This window comes from Oncorhynchus mykiss, chromosome 28 (assembly GCF_057628025.1).
Source record: "Oncorhynchus mykiss isolate SJ-2025 chromosome 28, ASM5762802v1, whole genome shotgun sequence".
Classification (NCBI taxonomy): Eukaryota; Metazoa; Chordata; class Actinopteri; order Salmoniformes; family Salmonidae; genus Oncorhynchus; species Oncorhynchus mykiss.
In genome coordinates this window covers 21,582,310-21,603,515 of record NC_143049.1, presented here as the reverse complement: position 1 = coordinate 21,603,515, position 21,206 = coordinate 21,582,310, and the positions used below count along the sequence as shown (strand labels likewise).

The window sequence follows — 21,206 nt, the reverse complement described above, 5'->3', positions numbered from 1 at the left end:
GAGTGAGTTACTTTTGTGCCATTAATATCAAGCAAAACTACTGAGGTCGAGAACCAAATTATTAGTACTGCAAACAAAAATAATGATATTGAAAGCCAAACATTGATTTTGCAAGGATATTTTTAAATGTAAGAGCAAATTAATTGTAAACGGATGCAAATAAAATTGTTTAAAAAAAATAAAAAATAAAAAATACAAAAAAAAAATATATATATATATGATTATATATGATAACTCAATTAAATAAAAAGTCTCACTCTTTCCTGCAATTTTCCCATTATTTGGTTATGATACCCTGGCCTTTGCTTTCGCTGCTTTTTTTTTAACCTGTTGCAAGTTTTGGCACATTCATTCCAGCAACATAGCACCCTGTATCTCACTGCTGGTTTGCCTTTGAAGCTAAGCAGGGTAGGTCCCTAGATGGGGTACTAGATGTAGCTGGAAGTAGTTAGAAATTAGAATGTGAAAATGTACATGTGAAACTTCACACATGTCCAAAAACCACATGTCTGACTCATGAGAACATTTCACATATAAAAATGTGTTCACATGTGTCCAAAGCACGGCTCAGAATAATGGACAAAATGGAGTAAGTGGAAAGGAATGGTATGAAACCCTTTACCATTTCACATGTAAGAAAACTCCACATTTACTCAAATGTTTGTAAAACAAAGTAATTATAAACAAACTGTGCATAAACAAACTGAAACACATGGTTTTCATGTTTTATACCAATCCATTCACTCCCTTTTACTCCCTTCCAGACAATATCATGAGCCGTCCTCCCCTCAGCAGGCTCCACTGATTCACACCAATGACTTTATCTATGAATGGACAAAGTCATTGATCATGTGAAACCCGATGTGAAGACTCAATAGCGCATTGGAGCCAAATGAAGTCAGTTTAAGCTCCTTCAGGAAGTGACGTTGCAGGCTAGCGCAGTGCTGCCCCCTCTCATTGAGTAACTCAAGTTGAAGGCCGACCGGCTTACTGCAGGCTGCCATTAGCAACTCAATTATCCTCATAACTTCTTCTGTGTGTGATTTTAAAATAATTGATTCAAGGACATACAAATGGTCTATTAGAAGAAATTGACCATGAAGATGGTCATTTTCCCATTCACTATAATGGGGATCCTGTTTTCTGCTAACAATGTCTGCAGTACCGCGGTTGGCCTTCCGTGGTTACAATTAGAGGGAACAGTTGTTCTCCTCTGGTTCACACGTGTCCGAATGTTTTCAGTTTTTTTTGGGGGGGGGGGGTGCGGGTGAAGGCAGGGTCAATTCAGAACTCAAATTTCCATACAATTTGTTCCACTGACTGAAACAACACTGAGCTTTATACTAAAATGAGCAAGGCTGAAACAACACTGAGCTTTATACTAAAATGAGCAAGGCTGAAACAACACTGAGCTTTATACTAAAATGAGCAAGGCTGAAACAACACTGAGCTTTATACTAAAATGAGCAATAAAAGCATACTGGTTGCAATCACGTAAAATAAGCCTTTTAAAATAAACCTTTTCCAACAGAAATGCCACACATTCAATTATTTATCTGTCTTTGCTAGGGCAAATAGGGTGGGATGTTCTGCTCGATGATGGCTTATCTACATTGCTAATCTCTTCTATTTGTCTACTTTAAAAGAGGTATTTATTTCCGTTGACATGCAAATAAGGACCTGGGCTCTCCCTTGATCAAATACACACATCTTGCCTATCACCATAAAGGGGGGCTCCTTGCCCCCAGCCCCAGTATTCACACAGGCCACTTGGCCAGCATGGAGGCTGATGGGGCCCGGAGGCCTGCTGGGCGTGAAATCACCCCCTAACACCATTAGAGACATCCCACCAATCAGACACCATAGGCCTGAGACAGACAACAGCCATTTCAACACATGCCATTTTCATCCAATTCAGCCGAGACGATGTGGAGTGCTGCATTGTAGACAAGAACAGAGGGGGGACTGGTCATTTCCTGCTTCTTCAGTTCAGATCAGAGAGAGAGGGAGAACAGAGAGACACATTGAGAGCATCTAATAACAGATGGATTGCAGGGAGAGATATTACTGGAGAGAGAATTCAAGTAAATGGACTCCATTTGGACAAATTTCCTCATCCTTCTTAAATTACCGCTGAGGATTCTGCTGCAGTAACCATAGAGCCTCTTGGTCATCTGACAGGAATCCTGGTTTTGGTCCGGGGCCGGGCGGTCACTCACAAGCCAGCGTTGGAGGCCTAAACTGCAGCTGCACCACTGACTGCCCCAGAGGACACATCAGTCCTGCCACAGTAAATGCTGCATTAACAGAGCCAATAAAAGCCACTGTCTTTTAGATAAAACCCATCACTCAAGCCAGATCAGTGGACGGTCACTCTCTGTGTTTGTGTTTAGGCCTCTCCAAAGACCAACAGTCATTCTCTTCCTCCTAGCTGGAAGAAATACCATTTGGGCACCAACAATAGAGAAAGAAAAGAGATGAGAGAGAATGAGAGGGAGAGAAAGGAGAGGCAACAAGAGGGAGAAACAAGAGACAGACAGGTGGGGATAGAAGAGAGGAGGAGTGCAATACAGAGTAAAAAGTGAACAGAGAAGAGTATTTGGAGTAAAGTAGACATGGACATTCCAGTAGTGGGCACACAGCCATTGCTTGCAGTAGTAAGGGTGCAGACCAGGGGGGCGGAGACTTATGAAGAGTTTATACCACCTTTCCTGAGAGGCACACTGCCATGGAGGAAGGGGTAGCTTACATCCATTAATAACCTTCTCATCAGCCAACCAGGATTTGGGGAGTGTGGCTAGTTGGAGGTGGGGGGCAAAGGGAGGAAGTCCTCCAAGATGAGAGGCGCCCTTGAGAGGAGCTATCTGTTATAAAAAATCACCCCCATGTCTTGTGCCTTTATGGAGCGGTGTCTGGCCAATACACAAACACCTAATTAAATTGACACCTCAGCCTTAATCATCACACTGTCAGCCCAACAAATGCTTAGTTTGGGGCCAGGGCACACCCAGATTCACTCAAGACACAGTTCAAATAAACATGGGATTATTTGAACAGTAGACAGCAAACAAGTGATGTTCCTTCCCAGTGACAAAAAAGGTATTTTATGACAACACTAGCCCATTCCACAGCTACCTTCCCTTCTAGTCGAGGCATTGTGAAACAAAAGGTTGCGTGGGTAATTCCCTATTCACACCGGGTGAGTAGTGTTGTGTTGTGCTGCTCAGTGTCCACTTAACTCTGAGTCACATGGTTGTATTAATGGATGTCTGGGCCTGCTGACAGCTCCGGGCCTGTGGAGGGGGTTGGAGGCCTTTGTGATCAAAATCAGGCCCTACAGGTAGTGCTGGCTCCTCTATCAACACAGCCATTGTTCACTGTACGCCAACCGCCGGTGTGCAATGCCACAACCTGCCCACAAACGCCTGACGTCACCAGGTTGAGGGCCTGAGGCCGAGGGGCTGTCGGGAAGGGATACGTACGGCCTCCACCGTCCTCCACCCCAACGTCCCAGGGGAATTTTCTGATGTTTCTTTCCATATATCTCTCCAAGCCTAGATCCAAGCTACGCCCTTGCAGCTATACACTGAGACAGGTAGACTGACAGGAACTTCCGCTGACACCACCCGAGCCACATAAAGTGCATTCTTAGACCGAGAGTCAGAGAGAAGAGAGTGAACAACACCCCCGTCTATGTTGTGGAGACCAAGTCTAAACTGAACCTGCCAAGAGGAAGATGAAACCAGTATATGAATGCAGGAGAACTCCCTCTCTTGCACGTATTAAATAATAGGAAATGGTGGTCAGAAAAAAGGAATGGAATAACAAAAAGGGGGTTGAATCAGACTCTTGCATCACTACAGATGTCATGTTTTGTCGATTCATCTGTAGAATACAACACAATGGTTTGGTTAGTGCATTACACACTACCCAGATCATTAAAACACATTCACCTGCCTGAGAGATCACTTATATCTCAAATACTGATAGAATATTCCTTGTTTGCCATTGAGCCATCAAACAACCCTAAGCCTATATCTGTGCAAGTCAATATAGCAGGAGAATGACAAAGAGAGCAGTCGTGGCCTTTATCTTGTGGCAGACGAACGAGGGCCTATCGGCTTGGTAGAAGAGAAGACCTGTCATTATGTAATTGTAATTCCCTCTGAGATATTCTTTGATAGGCTTTTCCCAGTCCCTTGTCCCCTATCAATCTTTTTACAATTACCTGTCTTGTCTCCCTTAAATCTATAATAGTTGCCTTGGTAACAGGTTGCATCCACCATTGGGTTTGGTCCATTGTTTGATGTAATTATGCACCAAAAGGGGATTCATTGACGGGGGACAGAGAAGTTGACAAAGATAGCAGGGATGTAGTGGAGGACAATAGAAGCGGTTGGGTTCCAAGTCATTTTTTGACATTTTTGGGGGGGGAGAAATGGATTACATTAACACACATTTGTTGCATTTAGTTTCCGTTGTCATACAACAGTGAAAGTATCCCGTTGAAAAAAACAAGATGAAAGGAATTGGGAGACACACACAGACACACAGACATGGCTGGTGTTCTCTGTTGTGGGCTGTCATCCTGTCATATTCACCCTATATGCACTCGACTGGACTGTAGCACGCATGCTGGGAGTCCTGTCATTACTTACTCTCATACCTGCTGTTTGCTCTGTCTCAGAGCACACCGACAAACAAACAAACACTGTGTTTACCCAAAACAACATCCTGCATCACTGTCACCTCAATTATCATTGCAGTGGAAAGAGCTGTCACCGTTTTCCCCAAATGCCACAAAATGTCTGATCTTCCTCATGAACTATCACGATCCAGCCAGGTAAGCCTGTGCTAAAACATTATCTTCCCTATATAATGGTGGCCAATGGCCCGTATGCACTATCTGTGGTGTTTGCCCTTGTGAAACATGTGAGGAGCAACACCAGTGCGTCAGTCAACGAGCTGGTGAGAGTGGCAGCAGGCTGGGCAGACTGCTGGGGGCCACCCATGATGGGAAAAGCTTTCTGATTCCCTTTTCACACCCTTCACACAGCTCTCAGCTGGACTCCAGAACTGGCAGTCTTTAAGATAGAAAGAGGCTTTATAGATCCCTGTGAGCTCTGAAGGACAATGAGGCCAGGCAATCTCATCTCCACTGACTGACAAAACAGCTCCTTGGCTGGGAGCCTCAAAGAGACACGACCTCCTCAAAGAGAAAAGAGGAGAGAGAGAAGAGAGCGAGGAGGGATGACAACAGCAGCCTCCAGGAGTGTCCCTCACTCTCTCTGTGGGGGAACAAGGTGCTGGGGCCTCAACACACAACTGCAGCTTCTGCCCTTTATGTGTGTACATGTGTGCGTGCGTGCGCACGTTTAAAAAAAGCCTGTATTTAAATGTCCTTCTCTTTCACATCGTCAGCTATAGAAACGCTTTCAGAAACTTTATTAGATTTCATGGCATGCAGGGAGGAGAGGAGTTGCTTTTACCTGGCGACAGACATTGAGTTGCTGGCTAAAAGAGTCCTAATGACAATGTCTTCTTCAAAATAAAAGAATTGTCCCTCCCTTTTCACAGAGAGGCCTGACGGATCTCTCAGCAACCCTGTGATAAGTTTTATATTTTTACATGATTCAAGGTCTGGAAAAAGAGGGAACTGAAAAGGACCCAAGGACATCTACACTGTGCTTTTCATCACTGACACTGATGAACAATAACATTACGCTCTTTCACAGTTTTACGTAAAAACATTTTCGGAAAAGGCGGGCTGAACAAGAAAATGGGTGGAAATAGTATTAGAGTGACTTCAAATATGTATGAACCAAAATAGGTGCGTTATTTTTCACGTAGACAGAATGACAAAATAGGTGGTTGATCGATAATAACCGAACTGTAAATGCATGATTCCCTGTTCCCTATTCTCCTAGCCATCCTGGGATAGTCCTGACTAGCATGAAGATTGTAAAGAAAAAAGTATATAATTATGCCAAGCTAAAAGAGAAACGAACCAGAAAGGTGAATCTCCCAAACGCACACAGCCTCAGTCTGTGTGTAAAAGTTTGTGAATCCCCCTAGTATTAATTATTCATAACAATGTTAATTGGAGCAAATACCATTCAGTCACTCAGTCTGGGTGTAATCGAGCATCGACAACGTTTGTCACTGTCTCTAAATGAGGACTGCATGATTGATCAGAGACACTGGCTGATTTAAGCTTTGTTACTGAAGAAAATGTGCTTACTTATTCAGGACATTCTTATTATATACCATGTTTATTCTGACCAGGGATTTGTTCTATGTAATTTCATAGTTAGAAACAGGCATTATTGGCATTCCTTAAATTATTTTGTTGAATTTGAATTTTATCTCTGATAAATTAAGCTAATTGATTACACCCAAAATGGGCATTTTAATTTATAGGGTTCAGATAATATTCAATAAATATAGTACCCAACATCCAATTTGGACCCAAGTTTTGATACCTGTTTACAGTACAAGTTCTTTGTTTGACAAGTAGTATGGAGCTGTGGCTTGAAGTATTGCTTTTCCATACTATGTAATGTATTCCATGTGGATCTAATACTGTTTTTTTTTCTCCCTATTCCGAGAAATTAGTAATTGAAGTTTCTTGCAATAGTTGCCATAAAGTAGTGTGAAAGTACCAGGTTTTGACCACTAGATGCCACTGTTCCTGCTATACTGCCACACTATTTTATCAATGTTGCCGGTCTCTTATGCTTATTAAATAGATCACAACATTTTATTTGCAACTTTGAGTAGAAAACCAATATATTTGGCTCATGACGAAAATAAATTGTGTGATCATCCTCACAATTCAAGCAAGTCCTCCATGAAAGCAAATAATTTTGTCCTTCTTTTACACTTAATCTGTGTCCAAGAAATGGCCCCTTTGTGCGTGGTTTATTCCCTTGAAAAAGGTCTGGATTACTGTTAGACCATTCCTGCTGAACAAGCAAACCATTAGGCCACAGCAGTTCTAATGGTTTCAATGTTATGGTCTCTAATGGTCTTCAATGGTAAAGGGTTTAGTGTCACTATTCACAATACATATAGAGCTGTTTCCTGATCATTTTATTGAAAAACATAAGACTGCCATGCCATTAATTATTTTATTAGGGTTGTCACGACATTTTAATCCGTAGCCCATTTCTCCATTCAACTTTTGGGCTTGTAGGAAAGTCTTCATTTGAGAATTGCATTGGGATAGCCCTCTCAGAGAGCGGCAAATTGTTGGTCTATTCAATGATAGTTGGGTTGAAGCATTAGGTTGCTATTAGGACAAACTGAATTGCTGCCGTGGAGAACCGGCTTGAATTGTGAGGATGACCACACAATTAATTTTCATAATGAGGCAAATCTATTGGTTTTCTATCCAAAGTTGCAAAGGAAATGTTTGATCTATTTAATAAACAGAAGAGACCAGCAAAATAAATAAAACAGCGTGGCGGTATAGCAGGAACAGTGGCATCTAGTGGTCAAAACCTGGTACTTTCACACTACTTTATAGTAAATAATGCAAGTGACTTCAATGACTAATTTCTCAGAACAGTGGGGGGAAAAAACACCAGCATCACAGGCAATACATTACATAGTATGAAGAAGCAATATTCCAAGTCAGAGCTTCATACTACTTGTCAAACATAGAGAACTAATACTGTATAATGGTTGTTGGGGTGGGATTGGCATTGGGTGTGGGGTCCAGGTGTTTTTTTTACTATTTTGGAAGGGATTCCTCATGTTTTACTCATTGGTAGGAATATGTTTGGTCCAAAATGGATGTTGGGTAGAATATGTATTTAATATTATCTGAATTCTATAGATATAAATGGCCACTTTGGGTACTATCAGTTAGCTTAATTTCTCAGAGATCAAATGATATTTCAACAAAATAATGTTTTAGGAATGCTAATCGTATCTGTTCCTAAATACATAAACAATTTCAGTGTGTCGAAATCCTCTTTCTTGTGCTTTTTGAAGTGGAACGACCCCAGGTTTTTCCATTTTCAAAGAAAATAGTGCACAAGTGCTAAAAATGATCCAAGTGCTAACAAGTGCTAAAATGGTGATAGTCTGCTAAAGAGTTATTAGACTACATATGTTATTTTTCACATTACTCACAACACGTACTGCATGACTTGTAATGTGTCAATTTGATTCAAAATGGGTATTTGACATATCTTGGTGTATGTTGATGTTATTGAATTAATTCACTTAACATTGTGTTATCCTCTCCTCTGTCATGACATGTCTGTGAGTGTTTGTGAATAAGGACTCCCAATTCCCAAGATCTGATAATGAATGAGAATGCTGAGGATATATATTTGCTGGATTGGAAACATTGAAGTAAATGGTGTGGATTGAATTTTCCAGTTAGTGTCTTTGTAATTAATCTCAGTCAGTAAAGGTATGGATTTAATGTAGGGAAGGGTTTTAACTACTTGGATGTGTTCATTTTATTTCCATGTCATGTTTATTTCAGATTTTAAAAAAAATATTTATTTACGACAAATTTGAAAAAATATCGTCATCTTTTCCACTTTATAGGTCAAGGTTAAAGTTGAGGTGAGTAAAGATGTGTGTGTCTGTCTTAAGAGTTGCAGAGTAGATAAATACACACACACACACACACACACACACACAAACACACACACACACACACACACACACACACACACACACACACACACACACACACACACACACACACACACACACAAACACACACACACACACACACACACACTTGAGCATTACAAATCATATTTTCCCTAACCTCTAAACCTACCCCTAACCTTTAACCCAACCTTCACCCCAAAAACCCTAACCTTAACCCCAAAAACCCTAACCTTAACCTTAACCCCAAAACCCTAAACCTAACCCTTAAGCTTAACATAGCATTTGAACCAATTCAAGACCTGAAACAAGTCCTGCCATTCAAAAAAGTTACTGTTTTCCTACCTTTTTAGGACATTTGGGTGAATTGTTAGAACATTAGGGTCCACATAATGAAGGACAACAACTACACACACACACACACACACATATAAAGAGGGGGGTAGCAGTGGTGCGTTGTCAGTGCGGTATTGCCATGTGATTGGGGAGTGTTTGTTATTGATGGTGACGTTAAACCCCTCAACACCCAGACCCCTTCTCCAGTTTCCACTAGATAGCACAACCACAAAGTAAAAATTGGCTATCGTGAAAAATCTGAAAAACAAACATTACTTTTTTTGGCCTTAATTAAAGGTTAGGGTTCGGCATATGGTTAGCAGTGTGGTTACTGTTAGGGTTAGGTTTAAAATCACATTTAAGAAGATAAATTGTATAAATGGGCGGGGTTTATAACTTTGTGGCTGTGGTAACTTGTGACGACCTCCTCTCGGTTGTGCGATTCTGAAGCAGGTCGCCGGTCCTCAGTGTTTATCTGGTCGTCATGGCGGAGGGACGTGGAGAGCTACCGCCTCAGCCGCCGCTTCATCTATCTTTACCCCCGGCCAGCAAGCGACTGTGCTTGCGCCCGGCTCCCCGAGGGCCTGGTCCAGGGCCTGGTCCAGGTTTTCCGAACTCTCGGTTTCGCTGCCCGGAATCTCTATTGGACTGTGCGGCGAAGGCTGTAGCGGAGAAATGGGCCTTTGAGAGGGTGGAAGAGCGCTTCGAGCGGATCCCAGAGCCAGTACAGCGACGTATAGTGTACTGGTCTTTTCCGAGGAACGAAAGGGAAATATGTATGTATTCGTCGTTTCAGTGCCGCGTCGCCGGCGAAGAGGGTCCGGCGGTAGGAACAGGGGCTCCCGCTGGATCCGGGGCTGTCCCTGGAGGGGTTACCAGTACGACGGGGGCAGCGGGCACCGGAGATGGACTGCCTTTCCGTCGGGGCATTCGGCTTTTAGAGACTGGTTGTGTGGAAAATGTCTTACAAGTCGGTAAGTGGAACAATCACAGCACTTTGCCCCTGTCCCTCTTCTCCTCTTACACGGCTTTTCAAATTAGTCTGTGCCCCTAAGCCCTAACTCGATCAAGGAAGGGTAGGCTGGCATTTAGTAATGGTATAAGTTTTTCCATGAAAACAAAAGTATGGAAAAACTGGTCTATGTTGAAGCAATTTGAGTATAAACCGACATTAATTTGGTTCGGATCGAATTAAGTGAACGGAGTGATCTAGCCTACATTAAATTCAGATGGCTGGCTAGGCTACTCTGTTTCATTAGGAAGCCGGATACGTTGATCTGTATCAGCTCAGCTGTTAAAAAATTAAAGGGCTGTCAGTTGATATTATAGCCGTTCGTTAAGTTGTAACTATTTTTGTGGTTTTACGCACACGATTTAAAACGAAGTAACATATCCATAGCCTCGATATAGCATTGACTCGCTTCACATTACGTTGTTGAGTCGATTGAGCCGACCCAGCTATGTGCTGGCAACATTTCAGCACTTTTTTTCCTCCCTCGTCAAGGGCTATGGAAGGCTACCTACCCTTTCCTTGCGCTGGTGGGGGTCATAACGTATCTCTGTTAGCGGCAGTTTTACACTCCATATGTTACAACTCGATTATATGTCTTTATTTGTGATAGAGGGTAGTTTATGTGAAAGACAAATACGCGTATTGGATATCTTATTATAATTAAACCAACGTGAGCCGACTCGATTCAAATCCTATATCTTTTGTTTATTTGCTCGTTGGACAGGACAAAGGACTCATAGCCAATAGTAGGTCTACGGAAAATATTTACGCAGTGTAAACCACGCATTGGACCCAAGTTTGGAATTATTCAATAAAATTGTACCATTTGTAATTTCACAAAATAATATTTGTGCTGGGAAGCGGGAAATTTGTAGTCCCACTACTACACAATAGCTTTCCAGTTGAGATGATCGATATCCGTCTCGCATTTCCAAGGCGATCACTGCAGAATGGCAACCACTGGTTATTTTAGACAAAGGTGCACTCCAGAGGCTCCTCTCTCCAACGAAATATTGTTTAATTCATGTGTCTGCCACTATAACATGTAAATGATGAAGAATTTATCATTTTAATCTAAACCAATGGAGGATTTGATTGACATGTGTTTTAGGGACTAAGCCCAATAAACATGTGGGTTTACACATCCTGAGGACTGGAAAAAGAATAAACCACGTTTTTATTGGCCAATAGTTTATAGCAGATCATCTATGTGGAAATGCTTTGATTTCATATTGTTTATGTACAGTATTACTTGACAATAATAAAAACACAACATATTAATATTCCATTCTAATAATTCTAATAAAGCCTAATGTTCATCCAGGTATAAAGAAATATGATAGCCTATAGAAATAAATAATAACTGCTTATATGAAGCTTTGGAGAAACATGTTTTCCGTGGAACACAGACCGTTTTTGATTTGCCTTTTAGTATCCTCAGTTAGTCTAGCTTTGATGACTGGGATTTCTTCTGACTTCTTCCTTGCTTGTTTGATAGCTCAGACAGAACACACAACTCATAGTAATCCAAAACCTTGTTACCTGCCTTGAGACGTTTAGCCAACTGTCAAGGACAGGAGCAGACCTGTTGCAAGCTCTCTGCGATGCCTCATGTCTGGCTGGCCCACCACTCTTTCTCCCCAGAATTGTTATTCGCTTGCTGCAACAGTAAGCCCCAAAGTCCTTACTCAGTGCATTTCATGTTTTTATTTGTGTTAATGGGCGCAAACTCCTCTGCAGTCAGGATAGTTTGCATGCAAAGGCTCACAAAATAAATGATCAGTGTTTGTATTTGAGAAATTAGTTAGTATAGGTGTGTTTAGCTGATGACAAGAATAACAGTTTGGCCCAGATACATGCCTTTGTATGGTTCACGGTAAAGTCCCTTATTGCATGTAAACTCATCATATTGCATAAATTGGCCTGTGCTCATAATCTACTCAGTCAGGGCTTTAGTCATAATTAGAATAATCACAGATAGTTGTGTGTGTGTGTAATCCCCCCTCCCCATCCCCCGCACATGCCTAAGCAGCCTCCTCATCGCCCCCCACGCCAAGCAGTCTGATAAAGTCCTCAGAGAGGAGGTTCCAGCTTTGAGTCAGGCTTCAGGATTATTGGGTCATGCTTTGTTACCCAGCTGTAGAAAAAGCACTTGTTCACAGAAGGGGGAGGAGGGAGGGTGTGTGGTGGGGTGGTGAATGCTATAAGCACGGTCCTCTCTCTACCTCACCATGTTGTTGCATAAAGCCCTAATAGGTCCCCTTTGAAGCTTCACTGACTTCAAGTTTTAATGTCACGCGCACAAGTACCGTGAAATGCCTTTGTTGCAAACTCTAAACCCCACAATACAGTAATCAATATCAGTGTAGTACTAAAAATAACACATGGTAGAACAATAAACACACGGGAAATAAAAATAAGTGCACAAGAAAGTAAAGCTATATACAGGTTCAGTTCCAATACCATATTTACAATGTGCAGGGATACTGAGTGGTAGATACTGTATGTATATGGGTGAGCTGGCTAGGCATCGGGATGCATGGAAAAACAGAGAAGCAGCATAAATGAAGATTGTATGTGTGTAGAATCAGTATACATGTGTGTGTTGGAGTGTCAGTGTGCGTGAGTGTGTAGAGTCCTTTGGGTGTGTATGGAGACTGTACAAAAATAAAAACTAGAGACGCTGGGCACCCCGGGTGGCGCAGAGGTCTAAGGCACTGCATCGCAGTGCTTGAGGCATCACTACGGACCTGGGTTTGATCCCAGGCTGTGACACAACTGGCCGTGACCGGGAGTCCTTTAGGGCGGTGCACAATTGGCCCAGCGTCGTCCAGGTTAGGGGAGGGTTTGTCCTGGGGGGCTTTACTTGGCTCATCGTGCTCTAGCGACTCCTCGTGGCGGGACGGGCGCCTGCAGGCTGACTCAGTCGTCAGTTGAACAGTGTTTCCGCCGACACGTTGGCGCGGCTGGCTTCCGGTTTCAGCGGGCAGGTGTTAACAAGTGCCGTTTGGAAGGGTCATGTTTTGGAGGACGCATGACTCGACCTTCACCTCCCGAGCTCATTGGGGAGTTGCAGTGATGAGACAAGATCACAAATGGATATCACGAAAAGGGGGAGGGAACGAGGCGAAGCAAAGTTTCTGCAGGATTATGCTTCAACAATTTAGCTCTTGAGATTCCTGCGAATCCGTGTGTGGCTTCTGGTCTGTAGAGAGGGTTTAAGTAAAAGGAAGTCATAGTCATTGATGATGCACCTCAAACAGGAGTCACTCCCCCTCTTGGGTTTTTGTGTGGCAGGGTGCAGGCCAAATTTGATCGTGCCTTTTTGGGTGGTTTGTGACTTCTTTAGAAATGAGACATTGCAAAATAAGTTGTTTTAAACAAGTCGATTCCATGTTAAATGCTGTGGGTAGACAGCAGTCTGTCTTTTTTTCTCTGTCCCGTTCTGTTACATTTTGGCGCTTCTACTTCCCTTCTACAAAATGGAAACTCTACCCATTTTACTAATGATGAGCCCATAGTGCCTGCGTTGTTTGATGGACATGCTTATCTTACAGCCAAGATGGTAAATCGGTGCCTGTCATATTGGACGTATTACTTAGCTATATAGTATCCATTATTTGTTTTAGATGCAGACACCTATTCTATAGTGCCCTAATGTTTCTAGTTCTTGTCGGTTTTGAGGCAGATATTAATTTGTTGCTCCTCAGTGATGTCACTACTCATAGTTAGCCCCATATATCTGAAGCCCTTTGTCTTCCCAGCGTGTTAACTGTCATCTTTGTCTTCTGGGCCAAATCTTACTCAGAACCTATACAAGTTTAACAAGGGACCACTAATTCTGAGCCGTCTCTCAACGCCCAGACAGACAATATTTAATCAAGACAATTAATTCCATGCAAGTTCCAAAGAAAATCAGTAAAACAGATCTGCTCTTTACAGTTATTAGCAGTCTCAGGTTTGAAGGACACAGTCATTAAAAGCCTTTTCTGTCTCTGTCAAAAGAGGAAATTAATTTGGTCTGGGGAGGGGGGGTGGGGCTTAAGTATGTAAATGCTTTAATCAGGGGAGAGCACAAAATGTTCATTCTGATAGAGAAAGGTGAACACACACGCACAGACTCTATAGTAGCTAGGCCTACACAGGGTTGTTATGAAGTTGTAGGAATGTGTTATGTGAGCTGTAGTGTCGGAGTACAGACCATGTAGAAGAGGGACCATGTTGACTATAGCTCTCCTCGTACATGCCACATATATTCTCCCCCAGGCCCCCAGTACTGCTGCTTGTTTCCATGTGTTTACAGTGGAACTAAATGATAACCAGCCACAGCGCCATCCACATTCCACCCCTCTCATCTAACATGTGTTATCTGTAGTGGTTTCATAGCAACGATTTACCTTGGGCTCTGTACATTCTCACACACTAAAAATCAATAATAAGCGACCTTGCCTTTGCTGTTGATGCCCACCGCCTGCCTGGCGATACCCTCTGGTTGACTTTATCAACACACTAAAATACCAACAATGAGGCTATGTACAAGGGGTATATGTTAGTCGAGGTAATGTGTATGTAGGTAGGGATAAAGTGACTACGCATAGATAATAAACAGTGAGTAGCAGCAGCGTAAAAAAGGGGTCAATGCAAATAGTCTAGGTAGCCATTTTTATTAATTGTTTAGCAGTCTAATGGCTTGGGGGTAGAAGCTGTTATAGGCTTTACGGGCCTGACTTGTGTAAGCGTGGTAGAACATGGAGCTACAGGGAGCAATGGGGTTATTCATTCCACTGTCTGTCACTGATTTGTAGCTTCCACCACATTGGTAGGCTGGCTCTACCTCCTAGCCAGGGGTAAGGTTTAGATATCACCTCTTCTCCACTCCTCTCTGGCTGCCGTGGCCGGGCCCCATGCACATACCTGCTGATGTGTCAGTCACTAAACATGCCGCCTTTATGTGTTTTATTGGAGCTAACAGCTTGCCGTAGCGCACACAGGCACTGTTCCCCGATCAAATACAAAACACAGGCTCGAGAAAATAACGGTAAAAGTTCCTATTGAAGTCGCCATGCCTCTATGGCGAGCTGTTTGTTCTCACACCAGCAGGTATGTATTGTACAGTTATCACAAGGTGACTGCTGCTGCAATGTGACTCATTGTGACCAGTTTAGAGATTATTATTGAGCTACATTCAACCTCAACCGCCGGCCACCTTTTATGATATCTACATGGAGCCAAAATGTTCCCTGCCCGTTCCTGGACGAGAGACACATGTGTAATAATGTTTGCTGTGGATTTTTATTTTGTATTCACGTTTGGCTGTGGTGTATCGCTGTCATTGTAAGATGAGCATACAGGGAACGCTGCTAGACTTGAAAGAGTAAGCCCTCAGACAGGTCTATTGTGGCCTCATTTGGTTGTAATTTCCTAACAAATGCAAAAGAACATCAGGGGTAACAAAAAGCCAAGGAATGGAAAAAAGCAGTTGGGATACACAATTACATTGAATAGAGAGTAGGGAGAGATTATCAACTCATATCCTGGGCTGCTATAAGGTTGTGCGTAGCCAAGCAAAAAAATCCCAATGCCTTCCTTTCTGTCCCAGTCTTCACATTTTGCCGTAGAGTGTGGCATCTGAGCTGGGAATGTAGCATAAAACTGGGAGAGGAGGAAATGCAGCCACAGAGCAACCAGCCTCTCCCATACAAGCCTTTTATCCAGCTGAGTTTTTGTTTTGCTGGGGGGTTTTGTGGCCAGTTCACATGGAAACTTAATTTTCTCTGTCTGGACTGCAGGGAAGGATAATGTATTGAAGAAAGGGTCAACTCTCCTGCCAAAGGGTAGAAGACACAAAGAAAAAGGAGCGACACAGGCCTCTGTGCAGTCAGCTATGTGTGAAACACTTTTTTAAAAACCTTTATTTAAGTCAGTTAAGAAGCTTGTGCTCCCAGTTAAGAACAAATTCTTATTTACAATGACAGCCTACAGGTGAACAGTAGGTTAACTGCCTTGTTCAGGGGCAGAATGACATATTTTTACCTTGTCAGCTCAGGGATTGACCCAGCAACCTTTCGGTTACTGGCCCAACCACTAGGCTACCTGCTGCCACTTAGCACATTTCTGCTGGGGAGACAGAGATTGTTGCTAAGATGTTTTAGCTTTTGGTGCACTTTAAGATCCTTGCTTAATTTTATTGACTCAATCCATTTCCAGTGTTTCACTGAATGAATGTGCTACATCTGTTTTTACTGAATATTGATCAAAACGAACCGATTCCATGCATGGTATGGCCACAAAGTAGTGGTCACATTTGCACACATTTTGTTTTCCAAAGCCACTTGATTTCCATTTGTCTGTCTGGGCTTTTTTTTATTAGATTCCATCTGAGTTTAATGTCAGTATTCCCCTCATTGCTTCTTATTGAAATTCCCCTCATTGATTGAATTAGTTGTCTTTACTGGAAGCTGAAGGTATGGTTCAAGGATATCTCTACTAATGGCTGTCCATATAAATGATAAACTATGGCCCTGTCTCTGTACTTTGATTGCTCTAGAGACTGAGGTATGCGCCCCAAATGGTGCCCTATACTCTATATAGAGCACTACTTTTGATTATGGCCCCTGTTCGAAAGTAGTGCACCATGTAGGGTATAGGGTGCCATTTGGGGCGCATGCCTGGGATGAGGTACAGATTGCAAGATGAGCATCAAGGATTTTCTCAGCCAATTAGATTTGACCTTTTAACTCTGTCCATTAGAGCTGTGTTCAGTCACCATTGTTTGTTCAGTGAGGAAGAGCAAATGGGTAAATCCATTTGAATTCAATCACTTTTTGACAGCACCCCTTTTGCTTTGAATGAAACCTTCCATACCTATTGACATTGTAGAAGTGCTCAGAAAGGGGCTTTTCGGGCCTGAATGCCAAAACATTCATGTGATAAAGGTGCTCAATGTTGACCAATTTTGTATACCCCACCATACCATGAGAAATCCATATCTTCATCACTGGAAAAAATAAACAGCTGAGATTTTATATATTTTAAAAGCTTACAAACAGGGCTGTTTGATAATTTATTGAGAAAAAAAGTTTTTTTGAAAGTGTAATTTTGTCATCTTAAATGTCATTGATCTAACCCCCCCCCCCCCCCCCATATGGGATTATGTTGTATCTTAGACCTTAATTTACATACCCTCAGAGTCAATTTACATACACTTGGTTAGCGTATGCCAACGTAACTGTCATGAGAATCCATAATAAATAGCAGTGGTGCAAAGTACTTCAGTAAAATCATTTAGAGTACTAGTTCTTTGGGGTATCTGTACTTTACTACTTATATTTTTCACAACTTTTACTTCACTACATTCCTGAAGAAAATATTGTACTTTTTTACATTTTCCCCGACAACCCAAAGAACTCGTTACATTTTGAATGCTTAGCAGGACAGGGAAATGGTGAAATTGACGCACATATCAAGAGAACGCGTGGTCATCCCTACGGCCTATGGTTTGGCGGACTCACCAAACACAAATGCATATTTTGTAAATAATGTCTGAGCGTTGGAGTGTGCCCCTGGCTATCCATACATTTTAAAAACAAGACAATGGTGCTGTCTGCTTTACTTAATATAAGGAATTTGAAATGATGTATACTTTTTACTTCTACTTTTGACACTTAAGTATATTTGTGCAATTTACATTTACTTTTGATACTTAAGTATATTTAAAACCAAAGACTTTTAGACTTTTACTTACGTTAATAGAAGTTAAAGTGTCTATACTTTTACTCAAGTATGACAATTGGATACTTTTTCCACCAGTGATAAATAGTGGTATTTGTTATGTTCGCTATGTAGCCCTTGCGAATTATTGTTGTGTGTTCCTTTTGACTCGCCCGTAACACGCGCTCCAGCAGGTATATTTCACTGGTCACCCCCAAAGCCAACTTTGGGCCGCCTTTCCTTCCAGTTCTCTGCTGCCAGTGACTGGAACGAATCACAAAAATCACTGAAGCTGGAGTCTTATATCTCCCTCACTAACTTTAAACATCAGCTGTCAGAGCAGTTTACTGATCATTGCACCTGTACACAGCCCATCTGTAAATAGCTCACCCAACTACCTCATCCCCATATTGTTATTTTTTTTTTTGCTCCTTTGCACCCCAGTATCTCTTACACATTCATCTTCTGCACATCTACCACTCCAGTGTTAATGCTAAATTGTAATTATTTCACCACCATGGCCTATTTATTGCCCTACCTCCCTAATCTTACTACATTTGCACACACTGTATATGGATTTTTCTATTGTGTTATTGACTGTATGTTTGTTTATTCCATGTGTAACTCTGTGTTGTTTGTGTCGCACTGCTTTGCTTTATCTTGGCCAGGCTGCAGTTGTAAATGAGAACTTGTTCTCAACTGGCCTACCTGGCTAAATAAAGGTGAAAAAAAAAATACATGTCCTATAGGAGCCACCTAATACACCCGAGCAGTTTATAAAGAATGTAACTAGTCTCGTTCTTTCTACATAACAGTATTCTCTCTTGAAATTGGACTTCATCGAGTTTCCCAGCCATAGCCTGCCTAGGCTATATGCCTGTGATTGAAATCAACACTGGTAGGCATATCATTATTGTTTTCAAATATGTATTATTGGCACTAAACTACACTAAATAGACACTTTTTAACTATACATTTCACAATTGCAGATGTAACAATGCACAAGCAGTCTATTAGCTTCACGTAGCCATGATAAAAAAATCTAATTTGATGGCGTTGATGATCGCGGCCCGTCGGTTCTCTCATTCACAACTATGCTTTCTAATTCCAGCACATGTTCGTTAACACACAGAAAAAATAAATACACTTTTTAGATCATTTCAGTTAAACGTAAAAAAAAAGGTCAATTTGTATATATATTTTTCAATCTTGAAATGATTACAGTTTTTAAGCTTTTAAATGATATCATACTCAACTGTTTTATCTTTTCCAGTGATGAAGACACTTATGGCCTTATGGTATGATATGCAAAATGGGTCAGCTTTGAGCCATCTCCTGAATGTTTTGGCATTCAGGTCCAGGAAGTCTCTTTCTGAGCACTCTTTCCATGAGCAAACGTGTATGGAAAGCTTTGTTTAAATCTAAAGTGATTCACTAGTGATTGAACTCATACGGATTTACACAAATGTCAATGTCACAGACCTAGGGCTGTTACAGTTCTAACTCTTCAACCTTTCAGTAGAAATGAAACAATTTCCCCCCAGACCTGAAAGGCAATGAGTAATGCTATTTGTAGTAATTTGAACCGATTTTGATTAGAAACAGACAGTTTCCCTTTAAGATTTTGTCTTACAAAACAGGCAGTTACTATTGCAATGGTCACATGTGGTGCACTGAGGTTCTTGACAATGCAGTGCTATTACTATAAACAAGACAGAAACTGCAGCCCATAGCAATTCATTGTGGAGCGCATCAGCATGATGTTCTGTAAAGCCTTTTCCAGTTGTCATAGGAAATGTCTCTTAAGTGCTTCAGCATTACAATTGCTGATAGTTAAGCGAGAGAAAATATAATAAAATGGCAATGTGAATTGTGTGGATTCCACCTCTGTGGTCTTGAGTTTAATGGTAATTTGTCCAAGCCGACCGTGTCCTCTCTGAATTCATAGGTGTTCATGTGAGTGAGGTGTTTTACAGATGAAAACAGCCTATTATCGTAGAGCTTTAGAGTCTGCTAGCAACTCTACGCTAGCATCGCTCTGTTGTCAGTTTTTAGGTCGACGCCAGAGACGGGGAGTGAATATCTAGGTCTAGGTGATTCAGAGTAGTTAAAGCCAGTTCCTGTTTTTGCTTAGAAAAATGGCACTCCCTATTAAATATTAATAGCCTCCTCAAGCTAAACACTTGCCTCTCTCACTCTCTCTTCTGCCTACCGGCTCTCTTTTTCAATATGGGCTAATGACAGGCCTGTGTTTCCCTGCAGTGGCTCTGCTGATTTGGCCCATTAGGCACTTGGTTCTCGCAGGCAGGCATCTGAATGAACAGATGACTGCAGAAAAAGGGGTGGAGGGCAGAGGAGGAGTGGGGAGAGAGGGAAGGAAAAAATAACTAAAAGGCAAATATGAAAGGCAGAGTAAATAAGCAACCTGTCACCTCCCCCACAAGTGATGACAAAAACAGCTAAAGTGCCCCGGCGAAGGAAGCTGGCAACAGAGACGCCTCATTAGGCTCCCCCAGCTCACCCTGAGACTCTGCACAGGAGGGAGGAAGTACCACATCATGCAAAGTGCAGCAGCAGACAGACACGCCAACGTGCAGAGGGAGAGAGTGGACAGGACAGCCAGCTCCCCTCTCCGCTCGCCCCTCTTTCCCCACCCCGCAACATGATTCATGTGGGAAACATCTGCAGGGCTTTCTCTGGACCCCTAGCCCCCTCACTCTCTTTTACCACCCCCTAACCCCAAGTTGCACCTCTTCCCCTCCAACATCCCGGCTTTGCCCGGTCACTTGGCTCCAAAACAAAGGTACTGCGGCGCAGTCTGGAAATGTAATCCAACATGGCCTCTGACTGATGCCCGGCAGTGGAAGGAGACAGTGGTGGAACTTACTGGATGTGTCAGAAATAGCACCTGATTCCCTATGTAGTGCACTACTTTTGACCAGGGCCTATATGTCCTGGTCAAAAGTAGTGCTTATATAGGGAATAGTGTGCTGTTTCAGACGGAGCCATTGGCTTGGCTCAGTCCAACCATTTCAGATGAACTACAGTCCCCCCCGTTATGAAACTAAACCACAAAGTTGGCTGTATAAGCTCAGCTCAGGAAGTACATTATAGTGACTCCTCTGGACATTTATAAATGGTACTGGTATTCCCCTGTCATTTATACCGAACCGGTACTTGAGAACATACTCCCTCTCCTCCACCCGGGTGAGTGTGTGTGTGTGTGTGTGTGGTTCAATGGAGGGGATTCTGATAGTTGTCATGGTGTAACAGGATCAGTTGGCCTCCACCCCAGCGCCCTAGAGCTCCAGCCTTCCCCATACTGGGCCACTGTGGAGCTGTTAGTAGGAATGGCTGCCTGACCTTGGCTGCTGTACCTCAGTGGGCTGGGCAGAGGCCCCACTATCTCCAGAGCATGACTCCCTTCAGAGATAAAGCTCCTAAAAGGGGGGAACCCACCCCAGCCTCAGGTCTGTAATGCCCACACCCACTACCACCACCTCAATCCCTAAAC

The 21,206-nt window shown here is 42.4% G+C and overlaps 1 protein-coding gene across 2 annotated transcripts in view; it reads left to right on the top strand.

Moving 5' to 3' along the window:
• The first annotated feature begins 9,381 nt into the window (after positions 1-9,381).
• Positions 9,382-21,206, top strand: part of LOC110508717 (zinc finger SWIM domain-containing protein 5) — a 44,547-nt gene continuing 32,722 nt past the window's right edge. Inside the window, exon 1 of one of the 2 annotated variants that reach the window (XM_021589461.3) lies at positions 9,382-9,944. In XM_021589461.3, coding sequence (XP_021445136.1) covers positions 9,455-9,944 — 490 coding nt within the window. In that variant the 5' untranslated portion in view covers positions 9,382-9,454. The remainder of the gene's footprint in view (positions 9,945-21,206) is intronic. The other variant, XM_021589462.3, reaches the window with a different exon arrangement.